The sequence below is a fragment of the Acipenser ruthenus genome, chromosome 4, assembly GCF_902713425.1.
Source record: "Acipenser ruthenus chromosome 4, fAciRut3.2 maternal haplotype, whole genome shotgun sequence".
Lineage (NCBI taxonomy): Eukaryota > Metazoa > Chordata > Actinopteri > Acipenseriformes > Acipenseridae > Acipenser > Acipenser ruthenus.
The window spans coordinates 19,743,912-19,765,730 of NC_081192.1; the positions used below are offsets into that span (position 1 = coordinate 19,743,912).

General features: G+C 37.0%; 1 protein-coding gene across 3 annotated transcripts in view; it reads left to right on the forward strand.

Moving 5' to 3' along the window:
* The window catches only part of LOC117399837 (thymocyte selection-associated high mobility group box protein TOX-like), a 121,977-nt gene that overhangs the window by 82,122 nt on the left and 18,036 nt on the right, over nucleotides 1–21,819 (forward strand). For all 3 annotated transcript variants that reach the window (XM_033999243.2, XM_033999244.2, XM_033999245.2), the window contains 2 exons: nucleotides 7,687–7,932; nucleotides 20,404–20,664. In XM_033999243.2, the coding sequence (XP_033855134.1) occupies nucleotides 7,687–7,932; nucleotides 20,404–20,664 (507 nt within the window). The remainder of the gene's footprint in view (nucleotides 1–7,686; nucleotides 7,933–20,403; nucleotides 20,665–21,819) is intronic.

Consider the following 21,819-nt stretch of genomic DNA (forward strand, 5'->3'; position numbering starts at 1 on the left):
CCAGGATCACCTGTTCGCCCACTGTCCCTTCCGCAGCTATGGGGAGGAGCCTGAGCGTCCACAGCCCAAGCGGGAGGAGCCTGAGCGTCCACAGCCCAAATGGGAGGAGCCTGAACGTCCTACGCCTGAGTGGAAGGAGCCCGAACGTCCTACGCCTGAGTGGGAGGAGCCCGAACGTCCTACGCCTGAGTGGGAGGAGCCCGAACGTCCTACGCCTGAGTGGGAGGAGCCCGAACGTCCTACGCCTGAGTGGGGGGAGCCCGAACGTCCACAGCCCAAGAGGGGGGAGTTGGTGCGTCCACAGCCCAAAAGGGAGGAGTCGGTGCATCCACAGCCCAAAAGGGAGGAGTCGGTGCGTCCACAGCCCAAAGGGAGGCAAGTCGGGGCTTCCACAGCCCTGGGACCCAAGCCACCAGCAGAGGGAAAATGCCTGCTGGTTCAGCCCCAAGAGCCGGAAGGGGAGGGGTTACAGGCTCAACCCCCTGAAAATTTTTGGGGGGGAGAAGGGCAGGATGCTGGTGTCCCCCAGCAGCCTCTCGCTATGCTGCTGAAGGCAGCACGGCGCGCACATGCCCAGCCGCCACAGCAGAGGGAGCCAGCACCGCCCGGAGCAGAGGAGCTGCCTCTGCCTCCACCACTTCCAGGAGCAGAGGAGCAGGAGCTGCCTCTGCCTCCACCACTTCCAGGAGCAGAGGAGCAGGAGCTGCCTCTGCCTCCACCACCGCCAGGAGCAGAGGAGCTGGAGCTGCCTCTGCCTCCACCACCTCCAGGAGCAGAGGAGCAGGAGCTGCCTCTGCCTCCACCACCTCCAGGAGCAGAGGAGCAGGAGCTGCCTCTGCCTCCGCCACCACCACCGCAAGGAGCAGAGGAGCAGGAGCTGCCTCTGCCTCCGCCACCACCACCGGAAGGAGCAGAGGAGCAGGAGCTGCCTCTGCCACTTCCAGGAGCAGAGGAGCAGGAGCTGCCTCTGCCTCCACCACCGCCAGAAGCAGAACAGCAGGAGCTGTCTCTCCTTCCCGTACTTCCACCACGGGGAGTACGGTGGCCGGAGCCCCACCAAAGGGAGCTACCAGCTACAAAGAAGGGGGACGAGGTCTGGAGACCACTTTCCCCAGCAGCAGTTTCGCTGCAGGAGTTCTTGTGGCCGGAGCCCCACAGGAGGGAGCTGCCGGCTACGAAGAAGGGGGAGGTCGGGGGACCACCTGCCCCCGCAGCTTTTTCGCTGCAGGACGGGACCAACAGGCTGTCAGCCGTGCCACTACCGGCAGGGGTGCTGACAGCATGGCCAGACATGGGCCCACTGAAGCCTCCCTTCCCAGCCCGAGACTTTGTCCTGGACTGCTGGGTTTTTAAGGGGGGAGGTGGCCGTTGAGGCCATGTGTGCTGCGCACAAGGGGGGGTATATGTGGCAAAGTGCCCCGCCCCTGTGTGCATTTGTGTGTTCTGTGTATGTGTTGTATGCGTGCGTGTGTTAATGTTGGTGTATAGTCATTGGTACACGGGATATAAACGGGTCTGTGTTTCACGTGTATTTAAAAAGTGTAGATTTGTATTTAGGCACGAGGAGAGCACAAATCACTTCACGTGCTGGTTAAATGTAATATGTGAGCACGGGGTTGCACGTAATTAATTCACGTGCTGGGATTCAAGTGAATAATTAATTAGTAATTGAATCCCAGCACAAACAGTATAAATAGATGCACGTTTAGTCACTCGTGGTTGGGTGTTCGGAAGAGGAGAACGGGTGAGAGAGAGAGGAGAACTAAATAGTGTAAAATCGTAAACGTAAAGTGTTTGTTCTCACCGTGTTTGTTTGTCTGTCCGTGCACCGTTTGTTTAGTGTTAGTCCGTTTTGTATGTCTGTTTATTTTGGTGCAAGTGCCGTGTCCTGTTTTGTATTCCGTTGTTTAAACCTTTTATTTTGTTATCAAACGCTGAGTGCAGCCATTGCACTCAGCTCATCATCACCACCGTCTCTGTCTGTGTATTCCTTTTCTGGTCTGACGCCACCCACTCTGGCCGTCTTTGTGACAAGGACCCATGACCTGCGACTGAGACAGAGCTTTCTGACACTGGGCAGTACGTTTCGCTCCAGAATGCCTTGATAGTCTTGAGATTTCATTGTGCCCTGCACAGATTCAAGGCACCCTGTGCCAGGCGCAGCAAAGCAGCCCCAAAACATAACCGAGCCTCCTCCATGTTTCACTGTAGGTATGGTGTTCTTTTCTTTGAAAGCTTCATTTTTTCGTCTGTGAACATAGAGCTGATGTGACTTGCCAAAAAGCTCCAGTTTTGACTCATCTGTCCAAAGGACATTCTCCCAGAAGGATTGTGGCTTGTCAATATGCATTTTAGCAAATTCCAGTCTGGCTTTTTTATGTTTTTCTTTCAAAAGTGGAGTCCTCCTGGGTCTTCTTCCATGGAGCCCACTTTCGCTCAAAAAGCGACGGATGGTGCGATCAGAAACTGACGTACCTTCACCTTGGAGTTCAGCTTGTATCTCTTTGGCAGTTATCCTTGGTTCTTTTTCTACCATTTGCACTATCCTTCTGTTCAATCTGGGGTCGATTTTCCTCTTGCGGCCGCGCCCAGGGAGGTTGGCTACAGTTCCATGGACCTTAAACTTCTTAATAATATTTGCAACTGTTGTCACAGGAACATCAAGCTGCTTGGAGATGGTCTTGTAGCCTTTACCTTTACCATGCTTGTCTATTATTTTCTTTCTGATCTCCTCAGACAACTCTCTCCTTTGCTTTCTCTGGTCCATGTTCAGTGTGGTGCACACAATGATACCAAACAGCACAGTGACTACTTTTCTCCATTTAAATAGGCTGAATGACTGATTACAAGATTGGAGACATGTGTGATACTAATTAAAGAAACTAAATCGTTTGAAATATCACTATAATCCAATTATTTATTATCTTTTCTAAGGGGTACCAACAAATGTGTCCAGGCCATTTTTGAATATCTTTGTAGAATAAGCAATAATTCATCTCTTTTCACAGCTTCTTTGCTTTATTCTATGACATAGCAAAGGCATGCAAGTATACATGATAAAATAGCTTTTAATTTCATCACTTTTCAGGAGGAATGAAGCATTATTTCAATGAGCTGTAAGGGTACCAACAAATTTGAGTACATCTGTATATATATTTATCAGACCATTGAAGCAAACGTTTGGCACAAGCACTGACTAATCATAATGTGTAATTGCCAACGCACATGCAAAGAGAAAAAAACAATGTAGCAGGTTTTCCACCTTGTGTATATTCAGAAGCCCAAGTTACCAGATAACAGTAGTACTTTAGAGGTCAATATTATCGTCCTGATTATGATCCAAGCTTTTCTGGTCGATTTTGTGCGTATTCCAAAACTCCTTGTGAGAATTCAACTTGTTCAGAGATTCTCACAAGCATCGTTTCGGTTTTCAAATTTCACTTAAGGGTGTAATTTGAAAACAGAAATTGTACATAAAAAAATACATTTTAAAAATATATAAATAAATAAGGAGGCATTGTTCTGTAAATTTAAACAATGGAAAATGTGCGACAGTATATTCTAAACCTCTTCCAACATCTCTTGACTACCTTAGACTACTCGTGAACTCAAGAAAAATAGTTGCTTTTAAGATGGTCTCACAATGTTGATTAGGTTTTTGGAAACAGTCCCTTCAACTATTGATTATAAAACTCTTCCTGACTGTATTTCATTTTCAATTTCTATATATTTTTTTAAGACAAGTGGTAATTGATCTGTAATATACAACGTTATCTCTAATTTGAACCACACAGCATTTTTTTGTCATCCACAGTTTGCTTACAATAATTTTTTTACCATTAAAGTCCAGCTTACCTGCTTCATAGTGTCAGAAAAGGTGGTACATGATAATGACAATATGTTCTGGTCGATACAGATTTCTCCACACCTGCATTCAGCATTTTGTTTATTGTGTGCTGCCTCTGCTGGGAAATCCTGTCTTCTTATCGTTTTACAGCCATCTACCAAGGGGCTCACAATTATCATCAAATACAGGAAGCCAACATAGCATTTCCTACGAAAAGCATACATCATAATCATTAACAACCTTTTCGTGATGCATCGATTATTATAATAGTTAAGGCATTACAATAAACAAACACAAAAAATAGAAGTAATGTGGAAAACTAAGAAATTGATCACACTTACTAGAACAATTATCCTAAAGCTGCAGGAACAATCACAATATGTATTTATTTATTTATTTATGTATTATCAGATAAATATTCTATACCTTTTTCAAATGTTTATGTTAAATGAATACTTTACAGTAAAGGTTGATTTACTTTGTAGACACAGCTCAATTCTTTGATAAATACTTTGTCAGTTTAAAAATTAAATAACTGCATTAGTGTTGAACATAGCTTATATCTTAAACAATTTCATTGCAGCTATACACAATTGGTTGAGAAATAAAGGGAAGAAAAGGAAACCAGTTATACCACATACAAGAGAACTTAGAATATCCTGGTTAAACAATATTGCTCATTGTTGTACTTAGAGAAGACACTTGAAGTAATGAGTTTCATTCCCATCTCTAAACTGAAATCTTATCACCTACATTTTCACCACAGGTGACAACATTGTGTAATTTAGCTGATAAGCACAGATGAGTCATATACCACTACAGCAGGTGACATATCCTTACTTATCAAACTCATTTATTGAATCTATTGGTTTTGTGTGCTTTAGTAGACAGCATTTCTTAGTCAAATGCATACATAGTGTGCATCTCTCTGAATCTATAGCAGGTTAAAGCATATATTACAATATACAATACCATAGTCAAATTTAACATGTGTATGATTTGGTTTACTCTTTGACATCCTGTACTTAATGTGATACAAGTAAAATGACAAATATATTGTCACTTATTCTGATAGTATGAGATGGGGCATACAGATTTACATGTACACCTGTGGCTAAAGTAAATTCAGTTACCTAGTTTCTAAATTTGAAACTGTTTCTGATATAAAATGATTAATCTTTGCCAGAAATGATGAAGTAGTTGTGGTAAATGTAGTGTGTCATGACAATTTCCAGGTCCTAGGATCTCTATTGATGATCCACTTACACGCATCATGTAATGTAACAGAGTTCAGATTAATATGGTGTATAATTACTGAGAACCTAATATTCAAACGTATTGCAGCTCAACAGGAATTTTAACAGTTCTTTTGAAATGTAACCACAAGCAATGGTCACGATCAAAAACAAAAATAACAATTCTGAGGAGATCATTTGAAAAACTATAAAAGTGTAAGTAAATGCTGTTAGGGTTCCATCTTAATGAGATTTTGATATGAGTGACAAGATCAATTATCATGCATTTTTCAGAAAATGTCTCTGATGTATTGGTATTGTCCAAAATATGATAGAATGCCTTTTTTGCAAGAGTAATGACTTGAACAGAAGACTGCCTTTGCTAGAATTGGCTAGAATATTTGAAAAAGGTTACAAAAAGATTCCCATGCATATATAATATGCCATGGCTCAAGGAGTACACTACCTTTATTTTATTTTTGTACATGTTTTTGCTGTCCACAGCCTTTCGTGGCACTCAAACAAACAAAAACATTGCTGCATTTAAGAAAGTCAACAACCTAAATAAAAATGGTCTGCATACGTATACATTACAAGCTCTTCGAATGCTGTTTTTTTGGAATGTTTTCTATTCTGCCATGTGGGAATAAAGGTTTCTCTCTGAACTCTCCCCTGGTTACACAGGCAACAGCCAATAAGTTTACTCTCAGGATTCTTGCCCTAATGTCATTGCATTGCACATGTGCAATGTAATTTATGGGTGTTTTAAATATGGCTATCCCATTAAGGGGTGATTTTGCTCCTTCCTGTGGGCAATCCATTACACATCCACAAGCAATGAAATGATCACACCAAGAATCATTGGCAAAATGAAAACCGGTTCACCCAGGCATAGATTTGGAGGAAGTCTAGGGCTCATTTGGTGACATTCAGAATGATGAAAAGTTCGTTCAACCAGTCTGTTTGAGCAGTAACGTGTTCATTTTTAATACATTGTTGTTAAATAATGACTTTCAGATGAGCTTGTACATAGATGTTATAGTTTAATAATATTGAGGAATGTTTTTGAAATATTTTGTCTGTAATCCGGAATCAACATTTGAAGTTACTTAAGGAACTTCAAATTGTATTTCTTTGTCTTTGGAGGCTTATTTTATATGTTTGGGGCAGTGCAACAACCAGGTGCCTTTTTAACAATGTATTTGAATGCTAAAATACAACTGAAAAGTTACAGAAAATAGTCTTTAATTATCAACCTTAGAAACCTTTTGCTGGTTTGTAGTAGGTGCTGTGAAGTATGACACACTGTTGGGGTAGTGCTTGAACAGATTTTCTTGGTCTGAAGGCTTTTGATGATAGCAAAAATCAATGCCACTGTCTAATCTCAGAAAAGTATTATCTTTTAGAAAACCATTACTCCACTAAACAATAGCAATCTAAAGTGTTAGAACAGCACTAGCAGTCATACACTTGTGTGAGGAGATTGCAGGTCAGAGGTTTAAAGTTTGCAAATATAGAATTGTGTTAGATACAATCTCGCATCAGTTTAGCACAAGGTAAATGGGATGCATTTTACATGTTTTGGTTGTGGGATGATAAGAGCTGGACAGAAAAAAAACATGTTTTCTCAGCATCTCTGCAGGAAACAAATCCTAAATGCAAATGAATAATGAGATGAGCAAACTATCATTATGGGAATAAATCTGGAATTCATTAAACACATTATTGTGATCTTCTATGGAAACAGCTGGATTTTGGATTTAATCATTTCGTTAATTGCCTTAACTGTCTGTCACAGGCTGGTTTGTTTTTATTGTGAAGAAAAGACAATTTCATTTTTAAATAACTGTTGCATGGGCTAGATTAGAACATTTTGTCACACATCTTTGAGTTCCATTGGCAAGCAAGGAAGGAAACTCACAATGGGACAAGTAAATGTTAGTAAAAGCAATGCTAAAAATAATTATCGCCATTAACAACATATTGGCTATACAACCAAGTCTCATTAATAACCAAACTGAGAGAATCCCATCTCCATTCCAGTGAGGTCTGGCTGGTAGGCAGTATTACAACAGGGTGAAACATGTAGTTGACGGGAAGTATGAGTGGTTGAGTGGGACCTAAACACAAGGGACTTCTGGGCTGGCTCTCATTGACACAGTACCTGTAATACATCTAATATTCAATTGCTTTTTAGCATGTGAGTTATTTCCCTGTGCTATGATACCATGCAATCATCAAAATGCAGTTAGCTATAGGGCCTTATTAATAAATGTTAATAAAAACAACAAATATTTAAAAATAAATTGATACAAAAACGTGTTAATAGCTCCTGTGTTATAAAGCGTATAAGGTATAACAAAGTTTTCATATACACTGAATAACACATGAACAATATCTGCATTCATGTGTTATTACTGTCAATAAACAACGTATCAAGCTGTATACATGATACATTATAATGTACTAACCCAATTCTTGTACTTAATTACATATTATTACTTTATTTTCAACCACTATATCATGTAAATGAAGTGTGACCATGCATTCTTGGTGTGATTCAAATACTGAATTTCTTCTTTTTCTTTTTTTCTTTCTAATCAGTCTTACCCTGTTCCCAGTCTTGGGGATGAAGACTTCAATATTCCTCCAATCACACCTCCTACACTTCCTGAACATTCACTTGTTCACATGCCAGAGACGGAGTCCAGGGGATACCACTCCCTCTGCCCTCCAATGTCTCAAAACGGACTGCTTCCATTCCACCCTCAGAACATGGACCTTCCTGCCATCACTGTGTCCAACATGCTGAGCCAAGATGGAGCTCTGCGCTCACACCCCTTATCTGTGGTGAGTCATGAAACACAGAATGTGCTTGCATGTTACATATAAACAGGAATGGGCTAACCGAGACATACATGCTTACTGAGGTGTTCTGGATTAGCATTATAAACACTACAGACCATTGTTTTTATTTTTCTGATATTACATTTTTTTCTAGAGAATCTTGACTGCCAAGGCCATATGTGACTTTATGAAATTCAAATACACCGGTATTAAAACTAAACTGATGAGAAGAAAAAAAAATGTGATTGTGCTCATTTTATAAACAAGACCCACAAATACAGAATACGCAGTACACTTACCTGATTTAAAGTTTCAAATCAATTCAGTTGAAGACTGATGAGCCAGGTTGTATAAATTCTAGGTAAACCAAAGTCCAGTACAGTTTATGTGTGCTAATTATATTTTATGGCATTCAAATCCTTCAGAAATTAGCTGTTCAACAGATGTCACAGGACTGTTAATGAGTATAAAAAGGCAGTAAAATGAAATGCTTTCTAAAACACACTGACAGCTGCTGTGAATACAATGTATAATTATTTCTCTTTATGTCATCATTAGAGAGAAAGCTAAGCTTGCATTAAATGTAGGACAGAGGAGCGTCACGTGCAGTTGAATTTGTGCAGCTGTCTTTTATCTGTCCAGCTTTCTGTCTGCATCTACCAACTACATTTTTAATAAATACAGATTTTAATAACATCAGTGTAAATCCAGTGGATGTTACACATGCACTGGTAAAATGCTGGTGCTTGTGATACAACCAAAAATCGATAAAGTACCAATTTATCCATTTGATTGATAAGAATAACATTCATTAACACTTCCTGCATTTGATTATATTGTGGCTCATCCATCCATCTTTAGAGCGTGCACAATACATGGATATAACCAATACAAACATCATCATTTGGAATGTTTGCAGTAAAAGACCATTAAAGATAGAATATACAAGTGATGGAAATAAACATGGTAAAATCAAGTGGATGTATGAAACAATGAAATAAAAGTATTTGATCAGAATTCAACGATATCTTCTTTCCAAGCAATATTTAATTTTAAGTCGTTCCCAAATCTTTGATGATAATTGTTCCAAAAGTTGTCAGGATGTTAACGGAACATTACAGGTACGTTATTTAAACTGGTGTAGCAACACGTGTGGACATGTTGCTACACCAGCAGTGTGGAATAGTGGTTAGGGCTCTGGACTCTTGACCGGAGGGTTGTGGGTTCAATCCCCAGTGGGGGACACTGCTGCTGTACCCTTGAGCAAGGTACTTTACCTAGATTGCTCCAGTAAAAACCCAACTGTATAAATGGGTAATTGTTTGTAAAAATAATGTGATATCTTGTAACAATTGTAAGTCGCCCTGGATAAGGGTGTCTGCTAAGAAATAAATAATAATAATACTTACTCTTTAAGGGTTGTCAAAAAAATAAAATAAAAAAATAAACATAAACATATCCCACTTTCAAAACATAGCCTTCCTTTTGATGTGTATTCTAACGTCTGCACGCAAATACATTTCAGGCGACTCAACAAGATCAAAATTACATATTTTGCATGAATGCATACTTCAACAAATCTATTTCTACATTGCTTGAAAAACATATAGAATACAGGATAAAGAAGTAAAGGGAAAGGCTTGTTAAAAACGACAGCATTATTTACTTGTTAATCACGTTGACATTAGTGATTCCATATGAAACTAATGCAATGTAAATACCATGAATACAGGTTGCTGTTTCATCTCCAATGCAGTAATGCAGACAGTATTATCAATACTCAATTGAGTCTTCAAACTCTGTAGGGACATTCCAACAATGCATTTTTCCAAGACAACACATTCACCTGTTTAAAATAACATTCGTAAATCATAAATGTTTTTCATTATACTCAACATTTGTTTTTCAACGCGTTTACTTGCTGTCGGCTGTTTCTTAAAGGCAAAAACTTGGACTCTACATTGGAAACTACACACATTCATAAGTATTTAACTTTATGCTGGCTTAGTGATAGCATATCATGAATGGGATATGTGAAGTACTTATACATGGATATAAAATAAGCAGAACTTACAAGTTCTAAATGTATATTCTATCCACATTCTCCACCAAACTTGTCCGGTGTTGTCAGCGTTTTATAGCTGCCTATAGCAGCTGTGTTTCTTACAACTGTGTGTGTGTGTGTGTGTGTGTGTGTGTGTGTGTGTGTGTGTGTGTGTGTGTGTGTGTGCGCTACAAGATTCTTGGGGCCAGTATTTTTTAACAAGAAATTCTTCATCTCAGTCAATGTGTTAAAATGTAAATACACCATGGATTTGCTTCCAATAGATTGGAGGGATTTTTCTCGTGTACTGTTGTCTAGTGACTGGGGGGAGGGGGGGGGGCTTTAGATGCTTTTATCAAACACATGAGAAAATATTTGTTTCTTTCAAGAGGAGAATTATGTGACTTATTAAATGTAGAGATTGTTTGTTTGTATTAACTACCAGTTAAAAACATTTATGAAAAATGTGCATACAACAAAAACAATAAGGATGATGTTATGCATACACTTTACTTCAGCTATTACACATATTGGAAATAGCAGACCATTAACTATGAAGTCACACCAATGCACAGTGAATAGCATTGTTTTTTATTACATAAATCGCATATGAGAAATCAAGAATTAAAAAATTCCAAACTTCTTGCACTACTTTTCATGTTAAACCACATATTACTATTTACTGGGTAGTGTTTTGATTAATCTGATAATTATTGTGCTAACTGAATTTCTTATTCTGAAAAAATGAAACTTATCGGTGCAGTTTGGTTTTCTGGAAGCAGCCACGTCATGTGCTGTCTAGTGCCATTGTGACTAATTGTGGTTTACCCAAAGTGTAATTTCTAAACGTAACTAACTTTATTGGTGGAAAAATGATATTCGGTTCTGTGGTTTGAAAAATATTGCTATTAAAATATGCATTTAGAAAACCATGAAGTATTTTCTCATTGGTAACATTTTCTGTTTGATTTGCATTTACCATTTTTGCACTTCTTTCAATTTGCAGAAATGTTTTTGACTTTGACCTTCTGCCACATGGCTTGTTGCTGTTTCTGGTCATCTTGCCAGGACACCCTTGTAAAAGAAGCCTCGGTCACAATGGGTTTTTACATGGTTAAAGAATGGATAAATAATAAAAAATAAAAAAAAGAAATAAATAAAAGAAAGAAGGTAAAAAACATAGAATATATAAAATAATAATATGCATCAGAATATATTACACTCGTGCATTACGGCTCAAAACCAACTCGAGACATGTTATTGTGTGGTAATATATTCTAACCTGTATATTATTCTATTTAAGGTGCAAAATCAAAAAGCAAAAGGTGATGTAGGTACACAAAAATGTGAATAATTGATAAAAAAATGTATTATATCAGGATATTATATATATATATATATATATATATATATATATATATATATATATATATATATATATATACACACACACACACACACAGTATATAATCAAAAAGAAAAAGGTAATGTAGGTGCATAAAAATGTGAATAATTGATATAAATATTAATATAAAAAATTTAATTGATTATCATGATAACTAAGTATTTGTTCCATCTAAAAATGTTCCATATTTATCTAAAAGACAAAAGAAAACAATTCCAGATCACTGCTTTTTTGAAAAATGGAAATTTTAATCATATTTGAAACAACATATTTTAAAAAATAAGTGCTGCTTATCTTCTAAAACACAATGTAGATATATGTATAATTACCTGAACACAGTTTCCTGCCACAAAAGTATTTCAACAGTATAGTATTACAAGAAAATAGAATGATATGCATAGTGAACATTTCTAAATTCACCCAAGATATTTCTATTCTTTTCACCCTAATGTTCTGAGTGGTAAAAGCTACTATGAATTTATGGTTGCCTAGCAACAAGGGAGAGCTTGTACCAGCACTAAACAATGAATGGCTGGTTGATAAAATGAATTCTCTCAGAGCATTAGCCTGTTAAAACTGCCTTTTCTTGTCAAACATAAAGTGCATTTGTTTGTCTCATGCATTTTTTATTAGAAAATTATTTGAGTCCCAGGGGCTTGAATAGTTTTGCTAAAGGAGATGTGTGATTTTAATGTGTTTTACAAAAATAAGTAATAGAAAAAAGGCATTTACTTGTGACTGGAGGCAGTGAACCATCTTCTGTAGTTCCTTTTAAAAAGAAACTACACACATTGAATGCATGTTAGGATTTCTGGCTTTCTAATTCAAAGGAAAACATTAAGCTGATCAAGCAAGAATTGTGTTTGTAAATGAAAATGTCACATGAAACATTACTTCCTGGTTTAAGCATTGACAGGTTTATTTTGGCTGTTTTTGAAACGACTATTTTAAACATGTACTTTAACATTATGTTAAATTCGCAACAGCAGCTAGGGGTTCAATATTCTTTCAACATTTTATCCCAGAACAGTACTAAATTAATATTGTTCGTTTATTTCCTATAGTAGAAATCACATCAATAATATCCAAGTGATTCAGGATAAAATAAATACATTAAAACAAATATTGTTTTAGCATCCTGGCAAACAAGAAACAGAATTATATTTCAGCATGTAGTCCACAGTTTATCATGAAGTGCACACCCGTTTAGAGAAAAAAATAATTGATAAACTGTAGATTCAAATTAGATCTGTTTTACACTGGTACAATTATCTGCCACTAAGTAAATATACCTTTGTGTTTATATACATTTGCATATCATATACTTTATAATGCCTTTGGTAATTAATTAGAATCACAATGTCTGTTGTACCACATTATAAATCATTTGCTAGAGAGTAATGATTTATTACATTAGGAATTAACTTTACAGACATCAATAGATTAGTTGAAGTTCTGTCAAATTCCATTGAGAGGCACATCATTTTGGTATTGTTACAGATGAGCCAGATCTGCTCATTAGATTGTTATTAGTTACCTTCAACAGACAAGACCATCAAGTTCAGCATTAAATATGCAGCTCTGGAAGATACACTGATGGAATTATTCTTCAATATATATATATATATATATATATATATATATATATTTTTTTTTTTTTTCAAAATATTTGCTCTTATTTTCATTCCATAATGTTTACTGCCAAACACTAATGCATTCCATTGAAGTAATATTACAGAGTAGATACTTTATTATTTAAAATGCACAATATAATTATAAATTCCAGTGGAAGAAGGCTGAGTGAACAAAGACCTGAGTTAACATCCTCCATTTTGTTATTTAGAATTCTGAAGTGCTGAACACGTGTCCTTTTCAGGTTTTGGGAGCTGACCTTGTAACAGCTTTTCCATTCAATACTCGCAGCCTTTGTTCTCGTGTCGTTTAAGATTAATGGTGGCAAAGAAGGAGAATAAATATTATCAATGCTTCAGTATTATTATTATACATTATTATATATTATGCAGCAAAAAAGAGAGGCCATCAACTATATGTGTCACTCCCCCCCTCCCCCCAGCCCCCATACCCATAGATGTGAAAATAATTAAACTGTTTAATTTATGGAGAAACTTTAATGCAAAACTACAAGTATGTATTAATCTTTGTGAGTTTCATAAGTTTCATTTCTAAGTGTTTTCGATACGGCCTTAATTTACTTTTAAGAAGGAATGCTATTTGCAATGTTATAAAAACAGTTGTGATTCCATGTGTTCATTCTTTTGTATAATTTGCATATATTTCATCAGTCCCCTAATTACTGTAATTCACAGTAATTAACACAATACAGAGCAATTTGTAAGTTTTCAAATAATACCAAAAATGGTATTATTCAATACTGAAACAATTATCATCAAAGATTAGGGAACAACTTTAGATAATACTAAAACTGTTAAAATTCAGTATTGGAGAAATTATCATCAAAGAGTAGGGAACAACGTACTTTAAAATTAAATATTGTTTGGAAAGATGATCCACTTGAAATCTGATCAAATACTTTTATTTCATTGTTTCATACATCCACTTGATTTTACCATGTTTATTTCCATCACTTTGCATTATCTTTAATTGTCTTTCACAACAGTTAGTAAAAGCATTTTCATCTGTAAACTCATTCCAAATGATGATTTGTTGTATGTTAACGGATTTGACAAGAAAGGTCATTTTGAGAGAAATGTATGTAAATTGACTGTGTTGCTCACTGGGAATCATAATGTCCTCTGGGTTATTTGTAATCCATGAGCCACAATAATTCCACTGCATATATAATTCAGGGGTCTTAACTTTCAACCTGAACCCCCTTTTTAGCAATATACAACCCTCACCACACCACCACCACCACCTTAAAGCACAGGAACCATAAATAGACGAGGGAATCTGATACACACCTGCTGTGATAGAGATTGAATGGAAGAGGAATCATTATCTTTACATATTGCAAAGCCAGTAATGATTGCTTTCTGACACTCTATTTACTGCACAATAAAATAGCAAGAAAAAATAAATCATCTAAGTTTGTCACAATTATAGACAGATCCACAAAACAGGTGTCAAAAAGTATAACTTGTAATAAAAAAGCACCGTTTGTACTAGTATATTATTCAGCTACAGATGTTTCTGAGAGGCGTGTGTAATTTTCTGTAACATCTCGTCTTGTAAAAATGACTGCAAAGGCGCCTTTCAAAAACCCACAGCATTTGATTGTAGACGTTGTTTTTTATAATTCTTACCTAAAATGACTGGGAAAATATATTTTTTTTATTCATTCTAGTTCAATGACTCATTAAATGATCATACGTATTCCTAAGACGTGTGCACTGTTAGCATTTTATATCTTGAAAAAAAGTATTGTTCTGTTATAGCCTATTATAAAAGACAAATGGAAATCTAAGAGCTAACAGTAATGTTGTTCACAGTGACTTGCTTTAGGGGGACTTTCCCATTGACTTCAATGCATTTTAAAGTGATTATTATTATTTTATTTTTTTTGGTGGGTGGGGAGTGATTATTTTCTCCAAAACCAAGTTGTCATTGACTCAGGGCCCTCTTCGGGCTATCCAACAACAAGCTGTGGGCTTAAACCTCGCAAGAAATGTCTGATACACAAGTTATACATAATGGCTTCATTAAAGTACCAGTCCCAGCATTTTCGTTATCAGACACTTTGGGCAGGATTTTTAAAAAAACAGTGTTATTGCATCAAACTCGTGGTATAGTAACAAGAGCTTTACTAGCAATTGATTTTCAAACGAAATGTATTAATTAAATCAATCTGTTAATTCTTTGAAATTGAGTTGATGAGGTTGTTAATGAACACATTTCTTGTTAAAAAGCTTAATTGTCGCAGGTCACCTACATCACTTCCTGTCCCAACGACTAGATAAGGGGAACTTGTTAATCAAAATGCATGTTAACGAGATCAAAAGAAATGAACGGAAGCATAATTTACTGTTATGGAAACTAGTAGTGTACAGGGAGACGGCTCTCCCACCAGCGAGTAGCAGCCAAATGGAAATAAAAAATAATGGGAATGTCTATGTTGTGTATAATTTATAAACTTAATTTAAAATGTAGGATTTTGTCATGCAAAATGTACATTTATTTAGAACACTTCACATATAAAATGCTGATTTATGATTATTTGGCATGTGGGTAAAAATCGGACAGCACAGTTTAAAACAAAAAATAATAATCTCCACTAGTCATTTACCCTCATTCGGGCAAGTTATATACTCTTTTGTTAATTAAAACCATCCTTTTCCCAGTGCAAATTAACTCCTGATAAATTATGACAATTAACACGGATTTGCTTTTAAATTCCCACGCAAACAAAAGAAATCGTTGCAAGAAGCACTGCTCGTTAACATATAAACATTATTTCGTAAATCAACATAATTTTTTAAATCACATTAGGACGATTATTTAATAACGAAATAGGCACAACGACCGCTTGAAAATGCCAAAATCAATGCTACATACTGATTTCTTGATTAACACTGGAGTTATCATTTACGAACTTTTGAAAATCCTGCCCTTTTAATCTAACTGACAATACATAGTACAGAGATAAAAAATATTTTTAATTTTCTCAGTTTTAAAAGGAGTATACCATTATACATGTTATTTCAAAACCTAATAAAAAACACTTTTCTGGTTTCATGGTTGAAAGCACAGCCTATACAGATTTAAATAATTCAAACAAGCCAATGTAGAGACTTTATTAGCAGCTAAGTAAATTCTGTTAGTTTCAGAGGTTTGGCCCTTTCCGTGTCAGAAGGCCATATAGTTGAATTCATAAAGCACAATGGAAGGAGTTGCTTAATTTGTGTAGTCATTGCAATTGTTACATTAATTGAACACCTTAACAGAGCAAACATAAAATGTGTATAATATTATTAAAATAGGCACAAAGATCATATGATCAACTAAGAGAAACACTGTTTTAATGCTTATACCTGTCATAGTTTAACACAATAGCAGCATGGACTATATTATAGATTATCATTCCAGTTCATTTTAAGTGATGTCATCCTTGTCATTTAAAATAGTATTTTTCACCATTTATATGCTAATCCAATTTAACGTGTATGTGAACATAATTACCATTACCAGTAGTCCTGCGCCTGTTATTTCTTATGCCTGAAGGTGGTAATACATGGCACTGTAGATGCAAAAGTAGCATGGGAGTATCAGTGTGGTACCAGACATATTCGTTTATACTTGAAGAGGTACATGAAAAACAAGCTACATCTGAATGCTTAAAATATTCACATATTCACATTTTCCTGTAGGTTAATTTTTTTTTTTCTTTCTAATATCTTAATGGTTTCCAAGCAATACATAAGCAGAAATATACTTTAATATGTAAAGCTGCAGTTTATTATTATATTTTTAGTGGCCTGGGCAGTGGGAATTAAATGGAACTGAATTTCGGAAAGCTTTTTGAAAGTTGTGAACTTTGCTTTCCTTTGGTCCATGTGTCATGGATTGGCTTGGTGGATGACATCAGATCAGGGAGGAGACCGACACAGTACTGGGGTATGGAAGCGCTGATGTGCACGATTAATTATAAATAAAATGTTTAAACAAAAAAGAAACACTTTACAAAACAAAATGGCACAGTGCCCAAAATGAAGACAAAACAGACAAGTATCGTGCTGGTGAATAACCAGCATGTGTAGCAATTGTTAATTCTCTTATGTTTCTCTCCTACTCACAACTCCCATTCTGCCTCTCAATCAATCAATCAATCAATATATTTTATATAGCGCCTTTCACAGTGGACCACCATCACAAAGCGCTTTACAAGATAGTGAGGAACAATGCATAATACATTAAATACAGTGAAATACAGGGCATAGTACATTAAATACAAAAAGTAAAAAGCAATGCAAATACATTAAATACAGACATAATACATTAAATACAAGGCTAGGATGTGAATTCTAAACATTGTGGATGTGTGTGTCATACAGTATCATACGAATAAGGTGGAGTGAAAACCCTGAAATAGCAATTTAGACAGCAGCTAATAACAGATATAGGCTAAAGAGCATTGAAAGCAAGAGAGAACAAGTGGGTCTTGAGAGTTGATTTGAAGCGAGCGACTGTGGGAGCTACACGCACTAAAGCTGGGAGAGAGTTCCAGAGAGTTGGGGCCATGAAACTAAAAGAGTGCCATCCGAGTGTGGTGCACTTTTGCTTGGGTATAACAAGCAAGCCAGAGTCAGAGGACCTCAGCTTGCATGTAGGAACATAGCGGGTCAGCAGGTTGGACCTTTGTGATAAAGGGCCTTGTAGGCAAGCAGGAGAATTAAGACAGGTAGTCAGTGCAGCTGGTCAAGACGGGGTAATGTGATAATGAACACACTAACCCCATTCAATCAAAGCTGCTTTTTTATATTGTGGCCGAGGGATTAACTGGTTATCAATTACCTAGTTTATACCTCAACCACATTCGGCATGGGTTTTCTCATATGCGTACCCGTCACACCATGTCAGAACCAGTGAGCTGCAGTCACACTAAACTCCAGCAGGCTTTGACTCTCCCCTGCAGCCTGGGGGATGACGCTCAACAATGTTCAGTGTCAAGTGATGTCAGGCAGGGGTAAATGGGAGGGCTTCAGAGATGCCTCGCTCTCTTGTTCCTATGAAATACTGGCACAATTCCAGCCCTGGCTGCTAACACCACATACGCAGCAGCTGGTAAGTAACATTAACAAATAGAGCCCGGGGGTGGCCTGCATTCCTGCTCCCCATTTACCAACTGCTGTGTGGTGAAACAGCTGGATCAGAGGAGACAAGGCCCAGGAGCACTGCGAGAGCTTGGTGTAAGTGTTTTTACTACAGATTTCAGCTATCAAGATCATTGATAATCATAGGCGTGTATGCTGATATGCTTGTCATTTTAAATGAGTCAGATAATGTGTTTTTTTAGGGGGGTGGGGATAAAATCTGATTGTGCAGCTCTTGGTTGAGAGATTTTTGTTTTTTTTTGTATTATTCTTATTTATTATTATTCAGTGAAACATAAGTATAAAAGCAAGCTTTTTGGGTTAAGCAGAAGTGGTCTGAGAAGTCTTTACGCATTCTAATTTACTGGCATGCATTTTACTTACACAAGTTGTACTTCTGGCATGCCAGACCTCGCTATGGTTATTTATTTAAGATTGAGTTCATGCAACTCGTTCCCATCTGTTCATAAAAATACCCCTAGGCATGATTCTTAATAAAGGAACATACCTACTGACATAGCTGTTTTGGTCTAGCATCACATTTTTTGAAACCTCCTATCTTGTACATGATGGCTATTGTTCATATTCTGTCTCTAAAACACTTCTGTGGCATTCATCTGTGTCAAGTAAATTGTTATTAACAGGCACATTGATTTTGTGTTAATTGTCTTAATAGGTGTTAAGAACAATGTGGTCATTTTATCTGTGGTTGGAGTTGTTAAACTATCATCCGTAACTATGTGTTCTTATTAATGTTACTGTTAAATATTTCACCAGTAGATTTGCATCCAGAAAAAGTGGGTTGGCATAGTTTCTACTGACTCCTACTGATAAACCAATAATAAACATTCGTCTCAAGTCATGCCTGAGGGATCCAGTGAATTTTAAGTAAAATGGTTTTCATTTGAACATTCTATTCTAAATTTAAAAAATGTGCTGTTGCATACAAAACCGTCAATTAACTAAAACACTCATGAGGCATAGTCACTTCTCTTTAAAATTATTGTCAACAAAAGAATTTCAATTAATTTACAAGTAACTTGCAGTAAATAACCTACAATGAAATCAGCATAGACTCTCACTAATTCAAGCCAGTTTGGACAAGATCTTGTTCAGATTAGTGATTTGTTTGGAGCACTGATCAGAATCTGTACCATACTAAAATGCATTGGGAGACATGTAATAAGTGTTTGCGACAGCACAAAGGCCATAGCGCCGAGTTTATGCCGGACTTAAAATTGCCCTGTATGCATCATGACACTTTTGGCAAGTTAAGGCCGCGTTTGCACCACCGTCGTGCAATGCACTTCGTCAGTCATTAGCCATGGATTTTAAGGCGTGTCAAGCCTTAATTATATGCACGGACACATTATAGGTAAGGCTATTTTGTAAATGAAGTCTGTGGTATTAAAATGAGATCTATGAAGTGGCAGCTGCTCTGTGCCGGCCCTAAAAGGGTCCACAAATAAGACCGATTTCAAATGATGCTGTTATAATGTTAGTTGGGTTAAAGATTATTTTTGAAAACGGCCCTACTAGGTGACAGTGACAAATGTTCGGACTATTCTAATGGCGTGGCGTTAAAGGACTACGCTTGTCTGACAACATGCGATGATATTTTGCCTCTCAAAATCTGTTATTTTCTCTGGCCACATACCTGGATCGTTTGAGTAACACAAGATTTAGAACATGTTCTAAAAATATTTCAAATTTGTACTAACTAGTTTTAACCCCTAATGGCATTCTTTAGATGGCCCTCCATAGTGTGTGACACCTGCTGGTGAACAGGTGTTTTTCAGTTTTAATTCTTGAAATTCCAGTTTCTATCCACGTGCCACCCTTTAGCATGCAAAACCATAATTCCTGGTTAACAAACTTTTGACGGCTGGTTTTACGTCACTATGGTGGGAACGTGCGGTTTCCACTGTGCTTTCAAATGGTGAGTTGCAATGTACTATGCATTTGCAGGTCACTGTTTTCAGGAATATTTCAGTTCAGCCATGTGGAAATCCAGTTTCTAGAGCTGCTGTCAGCATTCATTCTATGATGGCTGAGTAGATCGGATTATAGGTCAGTTCAGACTACTGGTTTTCTGATCAGTATGTTTTCTGCAGTACATTTCAGGTGCTATAGTTTTCAGGTATAGAATTGTCTTTTACATTTGAAATATGTTCAGTGTTGACTTATATGTACGACCAGGGGTAGTTCTGTTAAACATTTTTATTTTTCTTCTCCAGATGCAGGAGATGGCAAACACAGAAACCTCCCGATATAATGCTCATCCACAGATGGAAGCTTTGAGACCCAGGATCCAGTCAGTGATGATGCAGCATGGTCAGCTGACCACCATCAACCAATCACAACTCAGTGCACAGCTGGGGCTTAATATGGGGGTGAACAATGTCTCCCACAGCTCCCCATCTCCTCCAGGAAGCAAATCTGCAACGCCATCTCCTTCAAGCTCAGTCCACGAAGATGAAACAGATGAAACATCAAAGGTACAAGTCACATTGTGTTTTTTAGTTTGTATATATATATATATATATATATATATATATATATATATAGTATATAAAGAGTAGGGATGCACTGAATCCAAATTTTGGGGATTCTGTCGAATACCGATTCCATCTGAAAAGATTCGGCCGAATACCAAACAAAATACCGAATCTACAAAATCTGTCAAGAAAACTGAAGGAAACTGTTGAATGAAAAACAGACTGGCAGCTAATAATCTATTGTTTTGTGCCTTTTAGTTCATAGTATTTTTATTACTGAATGGAAATATATCCCTGAATAAGAATTCCGTTTGAAACTTACACAATTTACCGCTAGTCCCACCCCCCCACAGAAACGTCAAAATACAGAACCGTTTACCTTTACAAGAAAGGAGAGCTGCATCTTTGCCATAACCAACTATTTTCTTTAATGACGTTTGAACCTGTGTCGCCTGATCTGAGAGTAGGGTTGCCAACAGGCTCCAGAATCTCGGGACACTTTAAAGGAAGGTCAGGTTTTGTAACTCACCACTCTAAACTAAATTAATTGAATTGTTTTACTTAATTGTTACCAAAAGCACACACCTGCCTGACCTTTCAATCAGACCTTTACAGCAGCTGAGTCTCTGACTGGGCGGGACTGTGTGAAGCAAGAAATATTAAACAAATAGAAACTTTACTTGCTGCCACAAGGTTAAATGAAAGAGTGTAGGTGAGTGCAAAGTTATCTATAATAATGGTTTTGCACTATTTTGATAGATATTGTTTACTGTATTAAAAATATTCAAGCAATACGATTAATCATTGTTACAAGGCTCTCCGGATAAAATCACCACCACAATTAGACAATTAAATATATTTACTAAACTGCTGAAGTTTACTATATATTACAGGTTTACTGCATAACTTTACTCCATGAAAAGTGTGATGTGTTTAGTGCGTGCGCCACCAGAAGGGAGTTGAGAGTCGCGACAGAGTTCATCAAACGTGTTCTTGTTAATAAATACAACAGTTACATTCAATACCGGATTCGTGTCTTTTATTTAAAGAAGAACTGCACACACTGGAGGGATGTATTAAAATGGATGTGTGTCTGGGCGGATATAGGATTCAGATTCCTAAGTATTAGGCCGAATCCAAACCTTGCTCAAAAAA